General features: G+C 39.9%; 2 protein-coding genes across 6 annotated transcripts in view; both read right to left on the bottom strand.

Moving 5' to 3' along the window:
- Window positions 1-258: 258 nt before the first annotated feature.
- mfsd12b (major facilitator superfamily domain containing 12b) lies at window positions 259-7,826 on the bottom strand. Its single transcript, XM_069153244.1, has 9 exons — window positions 7,547-7,826; window positions 6,642-6,852; window positions 6,108-6,234; window positions 5,834-6,022; window positions 5,579-5,671; window positions 5,407-5,499; window positions 4,527-4,700; window positions 3,754-3,848; window positions 259-2,606 (listed from the first exon to the last, which is right to left on the bottom strand). The coding sequence occupies exons 1-9, from the start codon at window positions 7,821-7,823 to the stop codon at window positions 2,471-2,473; spliced, it is 1,395 nt and encodes a 464-aa protein (XP_069009345.1). The 5' UTR covers window positions 7,824-7,826; the 3' UTR covers window positions 259-2,470.
- A 7-nt stretch (window positions 7,827-7,833) lies between these two features.
- csnk1g2b (casein kinase 1, gamma 2b) overlaps window positions 7,834-12,370 on the bottom strand; it is a 37,061-nt gene continuing 32,524 nt past the window's right edge. For all 5 annotated transcript variants that reach the window (XM_069153245.1, XM_069153247.1, XM_069153248.1 and 2 more), the window contains one exon: window positions 7,834-11,412. In XM_069153245.1, the coding sequence (XP_069009346.1) occupies window positions 11,358-11,412 (55 nt within the window). In that variant the 3' untranslated portion in view covers window positions 7,834-11,357. The remainder of the gene's footprint in view (window positions 11,413-12,370) is intronic.

Below are 12,370 nucleotides of genomic sequence, written 5' to 3'. Positions count from 1 at the left end.
CACAATGAATCGATGTTAAACTTGTAGTGCGGAAATGAAACCCAAAAGCAGGCCAAACAGATACAGAAATCAGAACTGTCGTCGCAGTCTCCCGCCAGAGGACAGCAGTAATTGAAGTCAAAACATTCAAGAGAGCGAAATTGTGACTGTAAAAAAAAAAAAACTTCTTCAAGAAGTTGGAAAACAAATTTCCTGTTTAAAAAGGGTCTGTTGATAACAGAAAAATAACAGTGGAATAAAGCGATTCAAAACGTTTATTCATTTTCATTGATATAAAGGTTTGCTAGAGTTCACTGAAATTTAAGACCAAATAAGGCTATGCATGTGTTTTGATGGGTATTCTTTAATAATGCACCTTTTAGATGAATTTGGATGTGCAGGGGGTGCTTTTACAGGTTTCGTCTTCCAGAGGTCTTTAGACAGTTGTAAAGTCAGATTTAAACAGAAATACCATGTATCATTGGATTTGGGTGTCAAAACTTTATCATGAGGCGATCCTATATCACTTTTTAACGTTTGCTAAATATTTTTACACTAGCGATCTTAATATCACTGTTGCTATAAGAGAGTTTAAGCATTGTTTTAAACTTTTTAAACAAAACAAAAAAAACCTAGTAGGTTATACTTTTCGTGCTGATCTAATCTACTACAGATCCCTGACTTTTTCTTTGGTTCCGACTGATCCCAAATTCTACTTTTTGTTTTTCACAGTACTCTGCTTGTCTGCATTTATTTTTGATTCTCCTTATTGGTGATTTCTTGTCTGTCGTGTTTAGTATGTGCCGTTAGTAATGCATCATATCAACGTTATTTTTACTCATTTGTCTCTGCTTTTATGTTTCTCAAACTATCAACCTGGGAGAAGACTGCACAGGAAAATTAGCCCGTATGGCTGAATGTGGCACATGTACATGGTGCATCGCTCGTGTTTATTAATGTTCACTTTCCATTTCTTATTTCATAAAATCATTTCCCAAAAGCATACAGCCTTCATTCTGCGTTCTGCAATCTTTAGCAACTGTATTATAAGAGGGCTTTGTTTTGGTTTTTATACACATAAAGCTGCTTTCTTTGTCTTAATCTTAAAAGTGTGGCTGCATAAACTGAAGTAATAATCATTGCAGTGAAACACAACCTAAGTGAGAGAAAGCCCCATTATGAGAAATCAGGACATGCAAGTGGTGCTTCAACTGTACTAGTATTTTTTATTTCCATATATTACTTAAAGAATTGAATCACGTTGGTCTGCTGCTTACTGCTTTACGGTGTGGACTTCCTTGAAATGCTTTTTCACACTGCTTGCCCCTTGTTGCCAAACTGTAAAGTTACCCAGCTGGTGCATATTTATCTAATAGCTGTATTAGAGTGTGTGAAGGGTTAGACATATCGGCAAGTACAAATTCAAACATATACAGAGAATATGGTGTTTAACTGGAATACAATACAGGAGAATAATTTCAATTATCAAACAAAAATTCAATATCATTCCTGCATAAATCTTAACACTTTCTCTGTTTTCTTTTTACTGTAGTATTTGTTTCTGTCTTATACAATTTGTATCCCCCAACCAATATTAAGATACTTTGGTTATATGTTCCCAGCTGCACCTTTACCAAAGCAGGTAGTCAGTAAGGTATTCTCACTTTTACACACACGCACGCACACACACACACACACACACACACACACACACACACACACACACACACACACACACACACAGTCAAGTTCATCCAGTTCAATTACTTGGATAAGTGCCATAATCGCTGCCAGCTCAACTAAAACATTTGGCACATCACAGTAGAAAGCAGTGGTGTAAAAGAATGTTTCAACGATCTAATTTCATTGAAATGCAACCATGAGTTAATTAACAAGTAAAATCTAATAAGGATTTCATCTTCAAAGTATCTCTTAGTGCCTAAAACGGTATCTGTTTATGAAATATTCTTATATTCATGAGTCAACATGGTTGTAAATATGTTAATTTCAAAGTTTTCAATGACATTTAGATTTAACCACAAGCTTAATTTGTGATTGAAGTTGTAAATTCAAACCCCAGTTCTGTGCAGAATATTAACATAAATCTCAACATTAGCATAAAAGCACCTCCAGGACAGCAGTGTAGTTACATAATCAGGCACTAGATGGTAGCATGACAATACAATCTGCACTGTTTGCCTTGCAACAACAAAGGCATTCATTTTAAATCTGAAATGAACAGTAGACATTCAAAATTTAATTCTGTTAGATTTTTTCTCTTATATTATTGATCCTTGTGGAGCTTAACTATATCCAGCTGACTTTTCAATGGTAGGTTTCAACATATAACTGCAAAAACACAAAGAACTTCAGTGTAAACAGAAAATCTTCTTGATCCTAACATCATATTGGAGGTTATTAAATCCCCGGAAATAAGCAGTTTTCTGTGACCGTGAGACTCCACCACCGACTGTAGTGAGGAGCTTGAAGTCTAAATGCTCCGTATTTTGATTGGCCAGATGAAAATCGTAACCAGGAAAAGTGCTGCAATCACTGAAACGCCCCCCGTGATTATCACCATGGCATCACGGTAAAACCAAATACAATCTGGGCAGCACGCCTCGGTGCTGTGGAGGAAAAGAGAGAAGAGAAGGGGAACAGCTGATGTTAAAGAGATGTGAAAAGGTCAAATGTGCACTAAAGATGGAAAATCCACCATTCTGTAGTCTAATTCTGATGAGAAAAATATAAAAGAGTCAATATATGAAGGACAAGGCTGCGGTTACGCTGTACGTTTCCTTACTGTCAACAAATTGAATCATAAGTTAAGTTAGTCCATCTCAAAATATTTGTAATTATGTCTAAGTTCTAAGTCCTAAAGTATTTATTTATATTCATTCAATTACAAAATTATAAAAAGAAAACTGATGTAATGTAAGCCTTTTTATAATGCAGTTAAAAAAAAAAAAAAAAAAAAAAAGGAATATGAAGGGTGAGTACATCTTAAATATTAAATTCCCCAAATATAATGATTGTGTTGTGATTAATTTCATTGTGGATATATCTCCTGTCCTGATCGACAAACATGTGAGGAGAGGCAGCTTCGCTGTACAAATACGGTGGCCACATTGACACATCACTGCAGAGGCAAATGAGGTATCTGCGCATACACACTGTATCTGACATTAAAGCTGTGAGGTTAGGACAACCTCATTAACATAAAGATACAGAAATAAAATACCAAATAAAAGAAATACAGAAGTGTAGATGTGAAGTTTAATCCAATTTAAAACGTAAATTTACTTATGTCCCAACTGATTATGATTTACAGTTTAAAGTTATATGTTTTTATTATTTAAGGTGTGTTTTTGGGCTAACCTAGAGTGTGCGGGAAGCAGTTATTGAACAGATTGGGTTTTTAAGTATTAATATGATTTAGTGCTATTAATCTGCTGCATCGACCTATTTAGCCTTACCTAATAATTTTATGAGTGTAGAGCATGTTTTATATATATATATATATATATATATATATATATATATATATATATATATATATATAAGCTATTTAAACAATGTGTCACCACCTTAGTTATTGAGGATATCTTAGTATTCTGACAAGGCAGAAAAACACCCCTGGGAAGTGACGTCAGACAGGTTTTTGTGGTTGAATGTGTCTCTGTGGGAATTGCCTACATTTTCCTGACAGCTTCCACTGAAACTTCATTTTAAGAGCTAGGAGAACGCGGGGGTGTCAGTCACAGAGGGACTCACTTGCATGGCCGGATGGTCTGGATGATGAGGACTCCCACACCATTAGCCAGCTTGTCAGTGAAGCTCATTGCTCCATAAACAAAGGCTCCACTTTGCTGCCAAACAAGTCAGAGAACAAAGATTATTAAAGCCAACACACAGTTTTTCATAGCACTCATTTGTGAATGAGACCCTCCGTAAGCATTCATCCGGTATTTTCATTCATCACTTTTCAGACGGTGTCGGTGCAGAAAGACATGAACGAGATGAAGCCGCAGCGAGATGTGCCGTGCTCACCACTAAACCTCCCCTTTAATTTCACAGCTGACAGCTTTCTCAAAGCATCTTCGAAGAACATGAATTTGATCAAGTGACACAAGAACAAACTGATCTTGTTTGATGATCTTGGTGTTACAGCATTAAAACAGCTATCACGCTGGATCTCCACTTAACCCTGTGGTGACTGGACAGCTGATTCTAATGTAACATTTACAACAAAACTGCAGGTGTCCGTTTCTGCCTTGTGATCACATTTATCGTTTTTTTTTTTTTCATTCCTACACAAAATTCACCACAAAGCAAAACCAGTATCTGCACCTTCTCTTGCACTTTCAAATGTCAGTTTGAGGTGCGAGCTGCATGTGATCTTTGGTATCAGTTTTCTAATAGGCAGAATTTCAGAAAGATGATCAGAAAAGAATAAGAACATGGTGCCTCACGCTTTAAATGTCTCCCCGCAACAACCTTCCTAAAAAGCTTTAAAACGGTTGTGGGTTCGTTTACCCTCCACTTACTGTCTGATCTCCGATGAGCATGGCTGTCATGGACAGCGACATGACCAGGATAGTAGCTGAACCAGCTCCCAGCAGCACTGCTGCTCCATAGATGGTCTTGGATCCAATGTCATTGTCAAAAAGGATCCAGGTGGCGAAGACAAATAACGGCACCAGGCCAGCTAAATAAGTATTCTGACAACAAAGAAATACATTTCATTTCAATATGATTTTTCGTACATATAAGCAAAGCTAATTGTGATGACAGAAAGGATAGAAATGGATGCATCCTGTCAACTCAATATATCGTATATACCTCACTGAACTCGCAGGTTTTGGCTGTGATACACCCATTCCTATTTTGAATTTAATATTTCAAAGTAAGGCTATACAGGAATGGATGAAGGTGGAATTTCATACATGTGATTATCAGCCCATGTAGGAAATTACACTTTTTTTCCCCCCAGGATAATAAAGGATTGCTACTTTTCTCATATTCACCCCCCCCTAACAAGGTTCCCCTGCCCGGTTTTCTTCATGATTCTTCTTCATGTAAGTTTGGCTCTTCAACAGTACAACAAATTATTACATATATAAATAAAATTTGACAAGAAAACTAAGACGCAAACAAAAAGCAACACCACAATACACAAAATAATAATAATAAATCATTTAAAGCTCAAATGAGTGTGACTGACTGACTGCTGACCCTCCTGACTACTGGCTAATTCACAAAACTCCCACTTGTCCACATTGTCAGTCTTCATCTGGATTTACTAACTGCTTTAACTCACTGATGTTATTTACATAAAGCAGAAAAACCTTTATCAAAATGAGCTAACGTGCCCCTGCTCCCTGCTGGGCATCGAAGAAAGAGAAAGCCCTGGAACGTGACACTCACAGTGATGCCTACAAGCTTGTTGACTGGTTTCATGAACAGAGAGCACACAAAGCCGCTGACATACAGCACCAGAGGTATGATGGCGATGAAGTTCTGAGGAGAGAGGAGAGGGATTGAATTAAAAAAATAAGGTTCCACAAACAGGCGTTGCGTTAATGCTGCGTGGCCTTACCTTTGGCAACGTGAGTGACTCGGTGAGGTAAACTGAGATGTAGGTCTGAGACAGGTTGACTATTAGTCTGGTGCACATGTAGAGAAAAGCCACCTGGTACAAAATCAGGATAGGCATTTAAAGTTTGTGTGTGTTTGTGTGTGGATGAACGATTTAGTAGTGACAACACCAGTACAAGAGAATTCCCTGTGAGCAAAAAGGAAGAGAAACTTCCTGAATAAGCAGAAAGTTACCCAGCGCAGATTTAGGAGTCACCTGGTAGAAGGATGGTTCCTTCAGCCAGTGCTTCCACTGAATAACAGGACGGGAAATAGGTTCCTGCGGTTGGGCCTGCGGGATCAGCCGACTCTCCATGTCCGAGACCAATGCTCTTTCCTCTTTAGTTCCAACATGAAATAACACAGAGAACACCGCCCCAATCACCAGTACTATGAGACCCAGCATCTGCGAACAGAGAGAGAGAGACAGCTTTGGTGAAAACTGTGGTCTTGCCAACTTGGAGAAGCCTTTAAGATGCCGGCCCCGTTACCCTGAACAGAGGTATGTCCACCACGCCCAGGTTGTCTGTGATGGAGGGGTTTTGCTGGTACTGGAAGTGAAAGAGCAGCCAGGCCACGGCGTACACGGTGATGTTGGCCCCCACGGTGAAGGCATACCTAGACAAACACATTGAAGCAACAACAAAAAGCACTGCGATTGCGAACATGAAGCAACGGTCAAGAGGCACAATCTACGGCATCCAGTGTTGAGCTGCACCGGATAACGTGATGGTTCCCTTACCTTTAAAAAAATATATATATATATCTGCTGTGTTTTCACCCTGTCTGACTGCTATTTCTGCCTGGTTGCTTTTTCTTCCACTGGCATATTATTTCCTTCTGATATTGTGTGCATTACCTCCCATAAAAAAAAAAATCACGCACTCTCCTTCGTCAACTAGATGCGTCATTCAATACTTCCTCTGCGTAAACTGCATTGCTCTGGTCGCGCGGTGGTATCCCCCAACCCCCTCCCTCCCTCCCTCCCCCCCGCGCGCAGGTCGTCCCCGATGACGTCACCTCACCTGTACGCGGTGAGCTCCACCTTGGCGGTCTCGTTGTTTACCAGCTCCGGGATGAGGGAGAGGTGCGAGATCTGCGTGGCTGCCCATCCGAACTGAAAGATGACGATGAAGGGGGTGAAGTAGGCGATCCGAACCCACTCAGATGTTGTGTCGGTGCACGGCAGGCAGGGCATGAAAATGAAGGGGAAAGACACGAGAACGCAAAGGGTTCCTGGAAAATAGACACGGGCAGATTATAGGGTTAGATTTGTATTTGGAAAGTATGGGCTGCCCATGTGAGTGCCGAGACATCTTTTCTCGGCATCACTTTTTAGTAGGCTATATCTTTCATTTAAACGAATTAGCCTACTATTATGGTGTTTCCAGCAACTCAAATTTATGGTCTTCTATTTTTTTTTTTTTTTTTAGCTACTAAACATTCCTAAAGGGACATTACTGTCATATTTCTACAATTACAACCTTGAGTTGCCAGAATAATAGGCCTACATTTTATGCTATTCTACTGTACCCAGAGGAGTATTTATTTTAAGGCTTCTTATATCATCGAGGCTACTAACCCAGCCGTAAAGTTAGAATTCAAGCAGCTCTACTAAAATACCGCTCACACAGATTATCAGTCATAACAGTCCAATAAAAACTGTATAATACTGAAAGCTGCCATTCTGCATAGCATTTTTAATTAACATATATCAAGTGTATTTGTCAGGAAATACAACTGCACGTTTAATAAAGTCTTGTGGTTTACTTGTGAATTCCCTCATCGTAATTTTTATTTGACAAATAAATTACAGATTTGTAATAATCTCAAATTATTTATTTGTAATAACCTCAAATAATTTACAGATTTTTTTTTTAATATTTTTTTTTCTAACACTTGTGAGGAACGAATGCATTCAGATACTTGCCCAAGAGATGCCAGGATTTTCTTTTGCCGTATCTTCGGATGCCCGGTGTCCTGTCTGACGCATATCCAATCATAGGCGTAGACACTCCGTCCGCTATTTGGCCAATCAGCAGCATCAGTCCTGCAGAGGTGCTATGGAAGCCGAGCACGGAGTGGAGGAAGACCAGCAAATATGTGAACCACATAGATGCGCACAGGTCGTTGAGAAAATGTCCCGATGCGTAACAAACCCGCCTGCCGAATGATAAAGACCGTTCAGCAGGCACAAACGGCTCCATGATTGACTCCTGTGATAAAACTTCCTTTATTCACAATTAGAGATCTGTCGTTGTCATATTTACAAATACATGATGCAAACAGTTACACTCAGAGACGTAGAGCAGAAACACAGTTCAACCCTGATCTGAGCATCCTCAAAAATCTCCCCAATTACAAATCGTAAACGCAGTGTAATGGATTATGCCAAGCTGGGTCCCCACGCTGGTCAGCTGAACCGGTTTAGCCTTTTGTGGAATAATTTAATGCGCCAACAAAAGCTTTACTTCAGCTGTCAACGGCCACTTGATGCAGCGACGACTTCACGCGTAAAAGCGCACCAGAGCGCCCCGAGTTAGCCTCGGAACATCTTGAGTTGGGGTTATTATACAGCGGAAAACATAGAGCTCTGCAGTGGTCACGCCTCACCTGTGGTCTAAATTAAGCCATGATTATGAGTGGCGTTTAAAACTCATGTTACAATACTGTTTCCAAATACAGCGGGTTCCTCTTTCTGTTCTTCACGTACAGCGAGTGATTTAAGCACTTTAGTCCTCGAAAACCTGCAGGAACAGTTCCTTCATAACTTAAAATCAGCTGGGTTTACATGAGCAGCTAAGATACAAATTCATAAAAAGCTGATCAACTTAAGTGCAAGCCAAACGTCTGCCTGATTTCAAGATTTCTAATATTTAAGTTTTCCTTCTCATTTGTGTTTGGGTGAATCATGCTGAAATTAACACGGAACTGACATTAATTCTGAAATCCAGTCACAAAACATTCAGACTCAACAGGGCTCTATCGTGTCAAGTATTTGTCCCCATGTCATTAGCATTTTTTTTTCTTTTTTTTTTTGTATGTATGTATTCGCAATATTGCTTTTTGTAAACTGACACTTGGGAAACAACCTGAACTTCCCTTTACCGTTCATGACGTGTTTCACACGGTCATCATTCACATCATACAGCTGTGACGTACTGTCAGTCAGTCTTCTGTAATAAATCTAAAGTTAAAGTGAACACACAAATTAATCATAAAATGAGGCTCAAGATTTAAAGGAGCACTCCGCCAATTTTACACATGAAGATGAGCCGACAGAAACAGAAGAAAGGTTGCAATGAGGCCATCGAGGAAACGTTTACCAGAAAGCCTGCTACAAACTGAAATTGTGGAGTTTAAAGGGGGAGTTTAGAGGGCAGCCGAGCTGTAATGAAAGATGTTATCCAAGTTCATTATTGGAAAAGTTGGATCCAGTGTTTTTTTTTTTTTTTTTGAAGGTGACCCAGACGAGAGGGTCAAGATATCTCAGCCGCCGCAGCTTCAGTTTTGACAGGATATTTTTCAATCTGCTTAAAGAAGTGGGGAATTACAATTGCTGCACAAATCCTGGGGGAAAAAAAACAACCAAAAAAAAAAAAACCTCAAGGCCAAAGAACTTGTAGTCTCTGATGAACCAGAAGCATTGGGGGGAAATTTAAAGGACCCGTGTGTAGGATTTTGTGCCAGCTAGCGGTGACTTTGCAGATTGTAATCAACCGAACACCCGTTAACGCACCAAATGTGTTGAGAAACTTACAAAAGGCCGTCTGCAGAGCCAGTGTTGCGTTTGTCCTTTCTGTACTTTACATATATGGCAGGAAGGAGGACCCACGCCCCATAAAGGACTCCTAAAAGTAATGAAAACAACTATTCGTGTCTGGTTTTTATGCACAAAATAAAAAAATAATTTGAAATATAATATTCCATTTCTTCCAATAGAGCCCACTAAATCCTACACACTGACCCTTTAAACATTCCTGAACAGAGCAGCAGCAGGCTGTCAGACTTAGAAACGGAACATCAAAAAAAAAAAAAAAAAAAAAAAAAAAGACATGAATCAAAAGGGCGACAGTTGTCAGCAGCGGGAAGAAACTCAAAACAAGAACATGGCTTTTCCCAATCAAGCACAGTTTGTTCAGAAACGGCAGCCCAGTAATTTCAGAGCCCTCATGTAGCTTTTAAAACAAGTACAGCTCACCGAGCCGCACGTCTGCCCGTGATGAAATCAGACAACGGTTCAAATAGATTTGGGCTGCTGTCAGATAGATCTCTTTGAGCTGGCAGCGCACACCCAGACACGCCGTCCTGACCTTTCCCCAAACCGAACGCCACCACTGCACAGATGTGCCGACTGTCACAGCAGAGGGGCGGGCAAAAGGATGTATAGTGCTCAGAAGTGACGGGGAGGGACACAGTCATTATACACATTTGCTTACAACAACTTCAGAGATTTGCAAGTGCGCACGCACACATACACACACACATACACGCACACGCACACACACACACACACACACACACACACACAGTAATCCAGTGAGCATTAGGGTCAGATTAGATAAAATGTCATTGCGGGACACTCACTTGAGCTTTAAACATTTTACTTAGAAAGGCACAAACTATGATTTCCTGGTAAATTATTTTGATGTAAGAAATAAAAATCAAAAGACATATCTTTTTTTTTTTTCTCATGTATATCGACAACATTTTTCAGCCATAACTCAGATATAAGCGTTGTGAAGGACTCTTCCTGGATCAGTCTTTATTAAGTTGTTTTCTTAATTGTTAATTTCAAACCTAAAGTTTTCCACTGTAATTGTTGGTTTTTTTCCCCTCAAAAGTGCAATAATAATAAGAAAGCTTAATATCTGTTTCTCTCATTCTTCCACAGTACCTGAGGCCAGTGACTGTGCTACAAAGTCCACGTTGACAGACAAAAAGAAAGCCAGAGTGAGGAAAGAATTGAACTCCAGAACACTACAACATAAAAAGAAGTTTTCAATGCAGGGATTTGACTTCGAAAAACTGAGGATTCACTTACAAAAAAAGAAAAGAAAATTACATAAAAATCCTCCAAATTCTGTTTTAAAGATGAAATGCTTCCTGTGTCGCTCAGATTTAACATCAGCATAGTTCACCTTTTCCTCTTTACCTTGATCCCAAAACACACACCAAAGAAAAAAAAAAAATTAACAGTTTCCTAAGGAGCAGATTTCTTTCACTCGAATCACTTGAATGGTTTCCCCTGATCAACAGCTGACTGTTCGAACAATACACGCTCTTTATGGAATCTAGAATACAACAACTGTTTCAAACAGTATCTTTTTTCATATTCACGCCACGGTATTCGAGTTTGTTGTTACAGCTTTTTTACTTTTTGTCAAGCCCCCCCCTCCCCGTTGTAATGCAGGTACGTTTATTTTTCGCCTGTAAAGGAATCAAGAGTCTGTTGTGGAGTCGGCGGGACCGCAACATTCCTTTAACTCGCCAGCGTCCGGGGAGCACTGGGAACGAGAAAGAGAGCGCGCGAGAAGGGAGGTACATGGTGACGGGGAAGAGGGTGGAGAGGGGAAAGGAGGTGAGGGAGAAGCTGGAAAAAGAGAAGGGACGGGAGGGGGGTGGGGGGTGGGGTTGGTAGAGGGGTGGAGGGGACGGGGGGTGGAGGGGGTCTGTGTAGTTGCTTCCATTTAAAACTTGACAGTGACCACAATGTTTCAAGTTCTCTCTGTTCTCTTCTTTCACTTGTGCCTCTGGAGGGCTTTCCTCTTTCTTCTTTTAAAGAAACAACAGCACCTGCAGGAAAACAAAGGGAACATTTTATTTAGAGGAATTGATATTTGGAGATCCACATCTATACAAACGAGATCAATACAGCGCTTCTCACACACACACACACACACACACACACACACACACACACACACACACACACACACACACACACACACACCGCTTGTTAGGGGTTTGAATAGCTGGTTGGTGTCATCCAGACTCACTGAACTCCAATCAAAGCTGGCTTTTTATTGTATTTTATAGAGAACAGCAATTCGTGCGTTTACGTGAACCAGTAAGCTGTTTACTTAATTGTCATGTAAGCAAGAAACCTCATTTTTGTAATCAGGATGGGGGTTTGGAAAAACACTGGAGAACGGCAACTGCTTGCTCGTGTACACCTCTAACCAGGATTTATGTTGGATTTTTACAACGACACGTACATAAAAAAAAAATCTACATGGGAGATAATGATGTATTCTCCTATTACAATAAAAAAAAAAATGTTTTTTTTTTTTTAAGTCTGACTAAAACATAAACTGAAAGTCCAGCACGCCACTTCCACAGTAACAAAGTAAATCTTCCAACACGACGGTGTTGAGAAACGTTACTACTCATCTGCTGCATACATGCACATATTTACAGTAACCAGGTGACCACAGTGTACGCAAAGATGGCTTCATATCACCTGTGGGGAACTGTAAGTAACCTGATTTCATGAATGAATGTAAACGTTTTGAAAGAAGTAGCTGGCTTATCATTATTGGCTGGCACTAGTCATCACTGTCTTTGGTTGAAAAAAAAAAAACCTGCAGCTGTAGATTTAAATGAACCGCAGCGAGTTACTGCGAGTTCATGGCTGATGATTGGCAAAAGTTCTCCGTGGGAATACAAAAAAAAAAAAAACTGAACGTAATAAGATTCAGTAAGGAATGCAAAGAGATTAGGATTTGGACTTGCTACTAAACCCCCGAACCCA

Source organism: Embiotoca jacksoni, unplaced genomic scaffold (assembly GCF_022577435.1).
Source record: "Embiotoca jacksoni isolate LCO1_2020_lvr unplaced genomic scaffold, fEmbJac1.0.p SCAF_19, whole genome shotgun sequence".
Classification (NCBI taxonomy): Eukaryota; Metazoa; Chordata; class Actinopteri; family Embiotocidae; genus Embiotoca; species Embiotoca jacksoni.
The sequence above is the reverse complement of the archived record's forward strand: the minus strand, read 5'-3'. Positions and strand labels throughout refer to the sequence as shown.

What these genes read in the sequence shown, in the direction of transcription:
- mfsd12b (XM_069153244.1), bottom strand. Translation starts at nt 7,823, where the DNA reads ATGGAGCCGTTTGTGCCTGCTGAACGGTCTTTATCATTCGGCAGGCGG. An exon ending in TGGACATACCTCTGTTCAGG is followed by an intron (nt 6,023 to 6,107) that starts GTAACGGGGCCG and finishes CTCTGTTCGCAG; the next exon opens with ATGCTGGGTCTCATAGTACT. An exon ending in AGGAACCATCCTTCTACCAG is followed by an intron (nt 5,672 to 5,833) that starts GTGACTCCTAAA and finishes ATTTTGTACCAG; the next exon opens with GTGGCTTTTCTCTACATGTG.